Genomic DNA, 13,301 nt, shown 5'->3' with positions numbered 1-13,301 from the left:
GCATTCATTGTTTTCAAACGACTAATAGCAACGCACTGGAAAGCTCCACACGTCCCTTCCCACTTGTCTTGGCTTCGTGACTTACATAGCCGAGCGCAGGCTGAAGCCCAGACACTCCACTCATTGCAACACAAGGGTCTCATTCAGGAGGGCCCCGAAGTTTGGGACACTTTTGTGGTGGCAATAGAAGCCAGGGATGACATGTACCCACCGTGAACGGGGCACCATACATACCCATCACAGCTCTCGTTGACACCGTCAGCAGGCTAATTAAGCTGCCCCAATCTCACTCATTCTCACTCATACTCACTATCAATATCCTCACCCCTCCCCACAATGCAATTTCACAACACACTAGGACACTTTCTCTGTGGTCAAGTCTACATGCAACCCATACCTAGATCACTTAATATTACTCTTGCCCTGTATCCTGTCAAACCCTGCAAAACATAATCCACACCTCAATTGTGACCCCCGTCTTATTCACACATATTAGCTGTACCCCTTCTTTTCTCTTCCCCACCTACTGTTGGGGATTGCCTATACTAGCAATGACATTAATAGCGATTAGCTGCATCTTTAATTGGCAATTAGTTAATACATAGTTTTCAAGCTGAATGCTGCTTTATTTTTTTTTGTATTTTCATGTGGTTTTATATTTTCTTTTTTTCGTTTTTCTTCGTTCCTTTTGACACCTTATTGTGTAATAATGCTGTGCAAGTTTATATAAGTAAGCAAATGGATCGCAAAATTATTAACAGCCAATGTACTGTTGTGTGAATGTTACGATTAATAAACAGATTTAAAAAAAAAAAAAAAAAAGTGGACTAGAGACTAACAGACCTGTCATTGAGTTCTCTTGCAGATATTGATAAGCTTGCTTTAGGTATATGAGAGTAAGATGACAAGACACTCATTGGGAGACAATGACTAGTTGCCCTTAATCTTTCTAATGTATTTAATACTGAACATAGTCATCTCCCTAATTTAAAAAAGGAAAAGGAAGCACTACCAACCTTATTCATTTAATTAAATGCAAGAGAAAGTTTTTATTTTGGTAGTTTTCCGCAATAAAATCATGCTTTGATTTTTGGTCTGCCTTTTCAGCCAATGTGAGCTGGGACGCATAGTACACCTTGTACCACATGACACGGGTGTACTTGTGGGTTGTGACATATGTCTGCTAATGTGCAGAGGTTGGCATAATTAATCACAGATTCCTACTTACCTCTCGTGTCGCCAGGTGGTGGAAAATATCTAGCAGCTCCACCCCATGCTCCACATATCTCACTGTAGAAAAGGCTGTGGTGATGAGATTCTGCATCATCACTTCCAAGTCCTTAACGCCTGCACGGAACCTAGGGCATTAACACGAACACATACATCAGTACCAATCCCAACACAGATTGAATTTGGCATGTTTGCCGTAGAGGGGACATTTCAAAGCAGGGCTCTGAACCGTGCTTTAGGCAAATTAGACCATGTGCAACAGGGGAAAGGGGTAACATCTTGCCATATTGTGTATGTGATAAGGTGTGACTGCCTTTTGGAGAATACTCTGGTCAAAGTGTCCAATGACTGTGCCTGTGTTTTGTACCGACAGACACATGCAAGGAATATTCAAGCCCACAAGAATCTTCATTTAGTTCATTCTCCACTCACTGCTGGGATCTTTGTGTAACCTGATGGAAACATGTTTAAAGTACTGCCTAGTCAGTGTAGTCCTTCCTCCATCTGGACTTGAAATAGTGAGCAAAATTACGTTGGATAGCTAGTTGTTTACAAGGCAAGGCAAACTTATTTAGTTGTAGTTCAATTCTCTTTCAAGAGTATATTAAAAATAATCCAAAAAAATAAAAAATCTTCCTTAAGTGCAAGATCCAAGAAAATGTTTCTTTAAAAAAAAAAACTATTTTTTATGAAGTTTTGAACAATAAAGAGAGAGAGAAAGAAACACAAATAAGGGAAGTGAAAGGAAGGGTGAGGGAGTCAGGGGCGGGCATTACAGGGTGATTGCAATACAAGTGGAAAGAAGGAAAAGGACAAACCAGAGGTGGGGGGCAGCATCACATTAGCATTGAGAACAATGCATTACATCAACTAACTTGAGCATAAGCAAACCATTAAGCAAGTAGGTCATCATTACACACTGGCAGAGGTCAAAACAACTCATCACCCTCCCCCTCCGATTCGCTATCAGATGGTGAAAGAACCCCCCCCCCCAATACGAGCTCACTGTAGGATAGTTTAAAGTATATTAATGATTGGGGTAATGCGTGCCCTATCTCTCTTAACATAAGTCTCAAATGGTACCCAAATACATTTGAAGTTATACATTGTGTCTGTAACCATTGTAGTCAATTGTACCATAGCATGTATAAAACAAGCTACTTAACTGTATGCTGTGGTTCTCCAGTATCAATATCTTTCATAGATTCACATGCTTGAGTCTTCCCCATCGTGGTGGGAGTCCCACGATAACAGTAATAAAAGCAGTGTTAATACATAATCATTAGGATTCCCATTGAGAGCAATAGACATTGATAGCCAATTCACAATGTTTTAATGCATTCAAACCTCACCTAATCAGAGGAGATACACTGAAGCACTCAACCCCTGCAGAGCCAACAAACCTCAGATTCTCAAACAGTTAGGAGCGCACCTGCCTGACATCCCAGCAATTAATCTGCCCCATTGCATCATGGTAGATGTAGTATCTTCAAAAAACGAACTCCATTAATTTTTAAATATTTCACCTTTAAGTAGGTACAGCCTTTACTGTGCATCTCTGGACACATGTGTTTCTGGGTTAGTCCCTTCTTCAGCAGAGAACATATTTGCGGGGTGCTGGGAATGCTGCCATAAATCCCCCGGTTTCAGTACCTCTTTCCTGGCATGCTGGTGCCTGCTCCAGAGCTCGTCAGCCCAGTAGCTCAAGGGAGCCTTTAAAGTCACAAACAGTTAGGAGCGCACCTGCCTGACATCCCAGCAATTAATCTGCCCCATTGCATCATGGTAGATGTAGTATCTTCAAAAAACGAACTCCATTAATTTTTAAATATTTCACCTTTAAGTAGGTACAGCCTTTACTGTGCATCTCTGGACACATGTGTTTCTGGGTTAGTCCCTTCTTCAGCAGAGAACATATTTGCGGGGTGCTGGGAATGCTGCCATAAATCCCCCGGTTTCAGTACCTCTTTCCTGGCATGCTGGTGCCTGCTCCAGAGCTCGTCAGCCCAGTAGCTCAAGGGAGCCTTTAAAGTCACAAACAGTTAGGAGCGCACCTGCCTGACATCCCAGCAATTAATCTGCCCCATTGCATCATGGTAGATGTAGTATCTTCAAAAAACGAACTCCATTAATTTTTAAATATTTCACCTTTAAGTAGGTACAGCCTTTACTGTGCATCTCTGGACACATGTGTTTCTGGGTTAGTCCCTTCTTCAGCAGAGAACATATTTGCGGGGTGCTGGGAATGCTGCCATAAATCCCCCGGTTTCAGTACCTCTTTCCTGGCATGCTGGTGCCTGCTCCAGAGCTCGTCAGCCCAGTAGCTCAAGGGAGCCTTTAAAGTCACAAACAGTTAGGAGCGCACCTGCCTGACATCCCAGCAATTAATCTGCCCCATTGCATCATGGTAGATGTAGTATCTTCAAAAAACGAACTCCATTAATTTTTAAATATTTCACCTTTAAGTAGGTACAGCCTTTACTGTGCATCTCTGGACACATGTGTTTCTGGGTTAGTCCCTTCTTCAGCAGAGAACATATTTGCGGGGTGCTGGGAATGCTGCCATAAATCCCCCGGTTTCAGTACCTCTTTCCTGGCATGCTGGTGCCTGCTCCAGAGCTCGTCAGCCCAGTAGCTCAAGGGAGCCTTTAAAGTCACAAACAGTTAGGAGCGCACCTGCCTGACATCCCAGCAATTAATCTGCCCCATTGCATCATGGTAGATGTAGTATCTTCAAAAAACGAACTCCATTAATTTTTAAATATTTCACCTTTAAGTAGGTACAGCCTTTACTGTGCATCTCTGGACACATGTGTTTCTGGGTTAGTCCCTTCTTCAGCAGAGAACATATTTGCGGGGTGCTGGGAATGCTGCCATAAATCCCCCGGTTTCAGTACCTCTTTCCTGGCATGCTGGTGCCTGCTCCAGAGCTCGTCAGCCCAGTAGCTCAAGGGAGCCTTTAAAGTCACAAACAGTTAGGAGCGCACCTGCCTGACATCCCAGCAATTAATCTGCCCCATTGCATCATGGTAGATGTAGTATCTTCAAAAAACGAACTCCATTAATTTTTAAATATTTCACCTTTAAGTAGGTACAGCCTTTACTGTGCATCTCTGGACACATGTGTTTCTGGGTTAGTCCCTTCTTCAGCAGAGAACATATTTGCGGGGTGCTGGGAATGCTGCCATAAATCCCCCGGTTTCAGTACCTCTTTCCTGGCATGCTGGTGCCTGCTCCAGAGCTCGTCAGCCCAGTAGCTCAAGGGAGCCTTTAAAGTCACAAACAGTTAGGAGCGCACCTGCCTGACATCCCAGCAATTAATCTGCCCCATTGCATCATGGTAGATGTAGTATCTTCAAAAAACGAACTCCATTAATTTTTAAATATTTCACCTTTAAGTAGGTACAGCCTTTACTGTGCATCTCTGGACACATGTGTTTCTGGGTTAGTCCCTTCTTCAGCAGAGAACATATTTGCGGGGTGCTGGGAATGCTGCCATAAATCCCCCGGTTTCAGTACCTCTTTCCTGGCATGCTGGTGCCTGCTCCAGAGCTCGTCAGCCCAGTAGCTCAAGGGAGCCTTTAGGGTCACAAACAGTTAGGAGCGCACCTGCCTGACATCCCAGCAATTAATCTGCCCCATTGCATCATGGTAGATGTAGTATCTTCAAAAAACGAACTCCATTAATTTTTAAATATTTCACCTTTAAGTAGGTACAGCCTTTACTGTGCATCTCTGGACACATGTGTTTCTGGGTTAGTCCCTTCTTCAGCAGAGAACATATTTGCGGGGTGCTGGGAATGCTGCCATAAATCCCCCGGTTTCAGTACCTCTTTCCTGGCATGCTGGTGCCTGCTCCAGAGCTCGTCAGCCCAGTAGCTCAAGGGAGCCTTTAAAGTCACAAACAGTTAGGAGCGCACCTGCCTGACATCCCAGCAATTAATCTGCCCCATTGCATCATGGTAGATGTAGTATCTTCAAAAAACGAACTCCATTAATTTTTAAATATTTCACCTTTAAGTAGGTACAGCCTTTACTGTGCATCTCTGGACACATGTGTTTCTGGGTTAGTCCCTTCTTCAGCAGAGAACATATTTGCGGGGTGCTGGGAATGCTGCCATAAATCCCCCGTTTTTTTTTTAAGATACTACATCTACCATGATGCAATGGGGCAGATTAATTGCTGGGATGTCAGGCAGGTGCGCTCCTAACTGTTTGTGACTTTAAAGGCTCCCTTGAGCTACTGGGCTGACGAGCTCTGGAGCAGGCACCAGCATGCCAGGGAAGAGGTACTGAAACCAGGGGATTTATGGCAGCATTCCCAGCACCCCGCAAATATGTTCTCTGCTGAAGAAGGGACTAACCCAGAAACACATGTGTCCAGAGATGCACAGTAAAGGCTGTACCTACTTAAAGGTGAAATATTTAAAAATTAATGGAGTTCGTTTTTTGAAGATACTACATCTACCATGATGCAATGGGGCAGATTAATTGCTGGGATGTCAGGCAGGTGCGCTCCTAACTGTTTGTGACTTTAAAGGCTCCCTTGAGCTACTGGGCTGACGAGCTCTGGAGCAGGCACCAGCATGCCAGGGAAGAGGTACTGAAACCAGGGGATTTATGGCAGCATTCCCAGCACCCCGCAAATATGTTCTCTGCTGAAGAAGGGACTAACCCAGAAACACATGTGTCCAGAGATGCACAGTAAAGGCTGTACCTACTTAAAGGTGAAATATTTAAAAATTAATGGAGTTCGTTTTTTGAAGATACTACATCTACCATGATGCAATGGGGCAGATTAATTGCTGGGATGTCAGGCAGGTGCGCTCCTAACTGTTTGTGACTTTAAAGGCTCCCTTGAGCTACTGGGCTGACGAGCTCTGGAGCAGGCACCAGCATGCCAGGGAAGAGGTACTGAAACCAGGGGATTTATGGCAGGATTCCCAGCACCCCGCAAATATGTTCTCTGCTGAAGAAGGGACTAACCCAGAAACACATGTGTCCAGAGATGCACAGTAAAGGCTGTACCTACTTAAAGGTGAAATATTTAAAAATTAATGGAGTTCGTTTTTTGAAGATACTACATCTACCATGATGCAATGGGGCAGATTAATTGCTGGGATGTCAGGCAGGTGCGCTCCTAACTGTTTGTGACTTTAAAGGCTCCCTTGAGCTACTGGGCTGACGAGCTCTGGAGCAGGCACCAGCATGCCAGGGAAGAGGTACTGAAACCAGGGGATTTATGGCAGCATTCCCAGCACCCCGCAAATATGTTCTCTGCTGAAGAAGGGACTAACCCAGAAACACATGTGTCCAGAGATGCACAGTAAAGGCTGTACCTACTTAAAGGTGAAATATTTAAAAATTAATGGAGTTCGTTTTTTGAAGATACTACATCTACCATGATGCAATGGGGCAGATTAATTGCTGGGATGTCAGGCAGGTGCGCTCCTAACTGTTTGTGACTTTAAAGGCTCCCTTGAGCTACTGGGCTGACGAGCTCTGGAGCAGGCACCAGCATGCCAGGGAAGAGGTACTGAAACCAGGGGATTTATGGCAGCATTCCCAGCACCCCGCAAATATGTTCTCTGCTGAAGAAGGGACTAACCCAGAAACACATGTGTCCAGAGATGCACAGTAAAGGCTGTACCTACTTAAAGGTGAAATATTTAAAAATTAATGGAGTTCGTTTTTTGAAGATACTACATCTACCATGATGCAATGGGGCAGATTAATTGCTGGGATGTCAGGCAGGTGCGCTCCTAACTGTTTGTGACTTTAAAGGCTCCCTTGAGCTACTGGGCTGACGAGCTCTGGAGCAGGCACCAGCATGCCAGGGAAGAGGTACTGAAACCGGGGGATTTATGGCAGCATTCCCAGCACCCCGCAAATATGTTCTCTGCTGAAGAAGGGACTAACCCAGAAACACATGTGTCCAGAGATGCACAGTAAAGGCTGTACCTACTTAAAGGTGAAATATTTAAAAATTAATGGAGTTCGTTTTTTGAAGATACTACATCTACCATGATGCAATGGGGCAGATTAATTGCTGGGATGTCAGGCAGGTGCGCTCCTAACTGTTTGTGACTTTAAAGGCTCCCTTGAGCTACTGGGCTGACGAGCTCTGGAGCAGGCACCAGCATGCCAGGGAAGAGGTACTGAAACCAGGGGATTTATGGCAGCATTCCCAGCACCCCGCAAATATGTTCTCTGCTGAAGAAGGGACTAACCCAGAAACACATGTGTCCAGAGATGCACAGTAAAGGCTGTACCTACTTAAAGGTGAAATATTTAAAAATTAATGGAGTTCGTTTTTTGAAGATACTACATCTACCATGATGCAATGGGGCAGATTAATTGCTGGGATGTCAGGCAGGTGCGCTCCTAACTGTTTGTGACTTTAAAGGCTCCCTTGAGCTACTGGGCTGACGAGCTCTGGAGCAGGCACCAGCATGCCAGGGAAGAGGTACTGAAACCAGGGGATTTATGGCAGCATTCCCAGCACCCCGCAAATATGTTCTCTGCTGAAGAAGGGACTAACCCAGAAACACATGTGTCCAGAGATGCACAGTAAAGGCTGTACCTACTTAAAGGTGAAATATTTAAAAATTAATGGAGTTCGTTTTTTGAAGATACTACATCTACCATGATGCAATGGGGCAGATTAATTGCTGGGATGTCAGGCAGGTGCGCTCCTAACTGTTTGTGACTTTAAAGGCTCCCTTGAGCTACTGGGCTGACGAGCTCTGGAGCAGGCACCAGCATGCCAGGGAAGAGGTACTGAAACCAGGGGATTTATGGCAGCATTCCCAGTACCCCGCAAATATGTTCTCTGCTGAAGAAGGGACTAACCCAGAAACACATGTGTCCAGAGATGCACAGTAAAGGCTGTACCTACTTAAAGGTGAAATATTTAAAAATTAATGGAGTTCGTTTTTTGAAGATACTACATCTACCATGATGCAATGGGGCAGATTAATTGCTGGGATGTCAGGCAGGTGCGCTCCTAACTGTTTGTGACTTTAAAGGCTCCCTTGAGCTACTGGGCTGACGAGCTCTGGAGCAGGCACCAGCATGCCAGGGAAGAGGTACTGAAACCAGGGGATTTATGGCAGCATTCCCAGCACCCCGCAAATATGTTCTCTGCTGAAGAAGGGACTAACCCAGAAACACATGTGTCCAGAGATGCACAGTAAAGGCTGTACCTACTTAAAGGTGAAATATTTAAAAATTAATGGAGTTCGTTTTTTGAAGATACTACATCTACCATGATGCAATGGGGCAGATTAATTGCTGGGATGTCAGGCAGGTGCGCTCCTAACTGTTTGTGACTTTAAAGGCTCCCTTGAGCTACTGGGCTGACGAGCTCTGGAGCAGGCACCAGCATGCCAGGGAAGAGGTACTGAAACCAGGGGATTTATGGCAGCATTCCCAGCACCCCGCAAATATGTTCTCTGCTGAAGAAGGGACTAACCCAGAAACACATGTGTCCAGAGATGCACAGTAAAGGCTGTACCTACTTAAAGGTGAAATATTTAAAAATTAATGGAGTTCGTTTTTTGAAGATACTACATCTACCATGATGCAATGGGGCAGATTAATTGCTGGGATGTCAGGCAGGTGCGCTCCTAACTGTTTGTGACTTTAAAGGCTCCCTTGAGCTACTGGGCTGACGAGCTCTGGAGCAGGCACCAGCATGCCAGGGAAGAGGTACTGAAACCAGGTGATTTATGGCAGCATTCCCAGCACCCCGCAAATATGTTCTCTGCTGAAGAAGGGACTAACCCAGAAACACATGTGTCCAGAGATGCACAGTAAAGGCTGTACCTACTTAAAGGTGAAATATTTAAAAATTAATGGAGTTCGTTTTTTGAAGATACTACATCTACCATGATGCAATGGGGCAGATTAATTGCTGGGATGTCAGGCAGGTGCGCTCCTAACTGTTTGTGACTTTAAAGGCTCCCTTGAGCTACTGGGCTGACGAGCTCTGGAGCAGGCACCAGCATGCCAGGGAAGAGGTACTGAAACCAGGGGATTTATGGCAGCATTCCCAGCACCCCGCAAATATGTTCTCTGCTGAAGAAGGGACTAACCCAGAAACACATGTGTCCAGAGATGCACAGTAAAGGCTGTACCTACTTAAAGGTGAAATATTTAAAAATTAATGGAGTTCGTTTTTTGAAGATACTACATCTACCATGATGCAATGGGGCAGATTAATTGCTGGGATGTCAGGCAGGTGCGCTCCTAACTGTTTGTGACTTTAAAGGCTCCCTTGAGCTACTGGGCTGACGAGCTCTGGAGCAGGCACCAGCATGCCAGGGAAGAGGTACTGAAACCAGGGGATTTATGGCAGCATTCCCAGCACCCCGCAAATATGTTCTCTGCTGAAGAAGGGACTAACCCAGAAACACATGTGTCCAGAGATGCACAGTAAAGGCTGTACCTACTTAAAGGTGAAATATTTAAAAATTAATGGAGTTCGTTTTTTGAAGATACTACATCTACCATGATGCAATGGGGCAGATTAATTGCTGGGATGTCAGGCAGGTGCGCTCCTAACTGTTTGTGACTTTAAAGGCTCCCTTGAGCTACTGGGCTGACGAGCTCTGGAGCAGGCACCAGCATGCCAGGGAAGAGGTACTGAAACCAGGGGATTTATGGCAGCATTCCCAGCACCCCGCAAATATGTTCTCTGCTGAAGAAGGGACTAACCCAGAAACACATGTGTCCAGAGATGCACAGTAAAGGCTGTACCTACTTAAAGGTGAAATATTTAAAAATTAATGGAGTTCGTTTTTTGAAGATACTACATCTACCATGATGCAATGGGGCAGATTAATTGCTGGGATGTCAGGCAGGTGCGCTCCTAACTGTTTGTGACTTTAAAGGCTCCCTTGAGCTACTGGGCTGACGAGCTCTGGAGCAGGCACCAGCATGCCAGGGAAGAGGTACTGAAACCAGGGGATTTATGGCAGCATTCCCAGCACCCCGCAAATATGTTCTCTGCTGAAGAAGGGACTAACCCAGAAACACATGTGTCCAGAGATGCACAGTAAAGGCTGTACCTACTTAAAGGTGAAATATTTAAAAATTAATGGAGTTCGTTTTTTGAAGATACTACATCTACCATGATGCAATGGGGCAGATTAATTGCTGGGATGTCAGGCAGGTGCGCTCCTAACTGTTTGTGACTTTAAAGGCTCCCTTGAGCTACTGGGCTGACGAGCTCTGGAGCAGGCACCAGCATGCCAGGGAAGAGGTACTGAAACCAGGGGATTTATGGCAGCATTCCCAGCACCCCGCAAATATGTTCTCTGCTGAAGAAGGGACTAACCCAGAAACACATGTGTCCAGAGATGCACAGTAAAGGCTGTACCTACTTAAAGGTGAAATATTTAAAAATTAATGGAGTTCGTTTTTTGAAGATACTACATCTACCATGATGCAATGGGGCAGATTAATTGCTGGGATGTCAGGCAGGTGCGCTCCTAACTGTTTGTGACTTTAAAGGCTCCCTTGAGCTACTGGGCTGACGAGCTCTGGAGCAGGCACCAGCATGCCAGGGAAGAGGTACTGAAACCAGGGGATTTATGGCAGCATTCCCAGCACCCCGCAAATATGTTCTCTGCTGAAGAAGGGACTAACCCAGAAACACATGTGTCCAGAGATGCACAGTAAAGGCTGTACCTACTTAAAGGTGAAATATTTAAAAATTAATGGAGTTCGTTTTTTGAAGATACTACATCTACCATGATGCAATGGGGCAGATTAATTGCTGGGATGTCAGGCAGGTGCGCTCCTAACTGTTTGAAACCTCAGATTCTTTTTATGGTTTTATTAAGTAGTAACATCAGATCAATAATATCATCAACATACAACTTCATGCCCATATTGTAGCACCTAGTAAACATGCATGCATTCACAAATAAGTACATTATGAGATCACTTCCCAGTACAGCAATGCATAAGCAGAATTTAATGTAATTATCATCTAAACCAGAGTCCATTTCCCACTTGGCCCTCGGCAGATAAGGTCAGGAGATAGGCGGTCATGGGGCCCAATAATCCCATGGCCGGAAGGCTCTGGGGAGCTCCTCAGAGTATGTTTCGAGTTGATCCTTACAATAGGCTATGTAATGGAACCACTGTTTTAATGATTTAATGATGGAGATGTTTTGCTTCCCCAATGTGGTGAAACTCGCCTCTTAGCCAGCAATAGGGCCACTGCGGTCAACTTGCGGTTTACTGGTTTGAAAGGCTGAATAAACTCCAGTAAGCATGTGCGAGGGTCGTAGACTACTATTTTGTCCATGACCTTAGTGAGTGTCTGTGTCACCTCTGTCCAATAATGGTGTATATTAGCGCAGCCCCATTCAAGATGTATGAAGTCTGCTCCTTTCATCCCGGAGCGGATGCATTTACCCTCCTGTCAGAGCCCATACCTGGCAAGCTGCATCGGTGTATAATACATCTGTTGTAAGAACTTGAAATGTATGATCCGGAAATTACCATTAGCCGTAAGTCTGCCAGTTAAAGTGCAACAGTACACCCATTCAGATTCAGTTAGCTGGGTCTCGAGCACCTCATTCCATTTATCCATCTGAGAGCCCCTGGATTGACGCAGCTCCGCCCTGCACGCATTATAAGCCCAGTAACCAGACCGGAACTCATTGTGCAAGACAGAACCAACTGTAATGCAGTGGAAACAGGCGGGGCACATGGGAACGATGTATAATCTTCTTTTAAAGCCATTTGTAGTCCCACGATATGTGAACATGCATAAAGGGTGAGCCTCGGGTCTTCTGCGATAGAGCAGAAAAGTCCAAGAAACGGCTGACGGTGAAAAACTCCCCCACAGCTGCAATCCGTCAGCTCTCAAAACCCCTGTGCCCTAGGTTCTGGCGCCACAGATAAAGTGAGGTGATGGACCAGGGGCATCGCCGGGGCATACAGGGGAAGTGGGCCTGTCTGTGTCAAATAGCCTGTCACACCCTCAATGTACAATTAAGCGTACTAATGCCCCCTGGTCCTCCCCACACGTTTATGCAAGATCAATGATGACAGCAGTAATGGGTCTGCAAAGCCTTGTTCCACAGCCAGGTGGGGGGGTACAATGTTCAGGGTGTGTCCATAAGTAAGGGTGTTGCGCGTGGGAGCAGAGATAATTGAGGGAGAGGTCTGGAGCATCAAAGCCTCACCTGATCACAGGGCAAAGTAAGCAGTCTCTAAGTAACACGCTGTGTTTGCTCGCCCAGGCCAATGATATCAGCAAGGAACACAGAGTCTTAAAGAATGTTTGAGTGAGCGGGATTTTGGTAAACATGTATAAAAATGGAGGCAAGATAACCATTTTCATTACCGCGAGGCGGTCAGGCAGAGAAAGAGGAAGGCGAGACCACCTCTTCACCCACTCCTTCAGTCCAGAGACGGCCCACCATAATTATAGCAGATCACAAGTTTCAGATCCCTGTGCACTCATATACTCAGATATTTCACAGGGTATGTGGGAAGTTTGTGGGGCACCGTACTATGCTAGTTGGAAGTGGTAGATTTATCCCAATAAACCCGGACATCCACTCAAATCGCACATATCCTCACATTAGAACATCCAGGTGGGTACCTGGGTCTCTCACATACAGCACTATGTTGTCGCCATACAGGGAAACAGCGAGAAGATGCAGTCGAAACGTTAAAGATGCTGCACCGTGACGCTGCCAGATAATGCAGGCAAATGACTCAATAGCCAAAGCAAATAGCAATGGCGATAAGGGACAACCTTGCTGGGTATCCCTGCCCACTGCAAAAGGTTCTGAGGTACCCCATTCCCCCCACCCTAGTGACGGGCTCAGCAGACGGTAACCGGATCCATGCAAGGAAACCCGGATGGATACCCATCCTTTGCAGAATGTTAAACATATGGGACCAGACAATCAAATCAAACGCCTTGGTGGTGTCATGGAGGATTGCTGATGCTTTCATAGTGGGGTCCAGGTGATGTAATAATGCAGATAACATATGCAAATTATGAGTGGTGGAGCAAACAGGAATAAATCCCACTTGGTCCG

The 13,301-nt window shown here is 45.4% G+C and overlaps 1 protein-coding gene across 1 annotated transcript in view; it reads right to left on the bottom strand.

Annotated features, from left to right (window-relative positions):
• Positions 1–13,301, bottom strand: part of DNAH2 (dynein axonemal heavy chain 2) — a 1,666,550-nt gene that overhangs the window by 1,389,425 nt on the left and 263,824 nt on the right. Inside the window, exon 12 of the mRNA XM_069218683.1 lies at positions 1,229–1,358. Coding sequence (XP_069074784.1) covers positions 1,229–1,358 — 130 coding nt within the window. The remainder of the gene's footprint in view (positions 1–1,228; positions 1,359–13,301) is intronic.

This window comes from Pleurodeles waltl, chromosome 12, assembly GCF_031143425.1.
Source record: "Pleurodeles waltl isolate 20211129_DDA chromosome 12, aPleWal1.hap1.20221129, whole genome shotgun sequence".
Classification (NCBI taxonomy): Eukaryota; Metazoa; Chordata; class Amphibia; order Caudata; family Salamandridae; genus Pleurodeles; species Pleurodeles waltl.
Note: the sequence above shows the minus strand (reverse complement) of the source record. Positions and strands in the feature narration are given on the sequence as shown.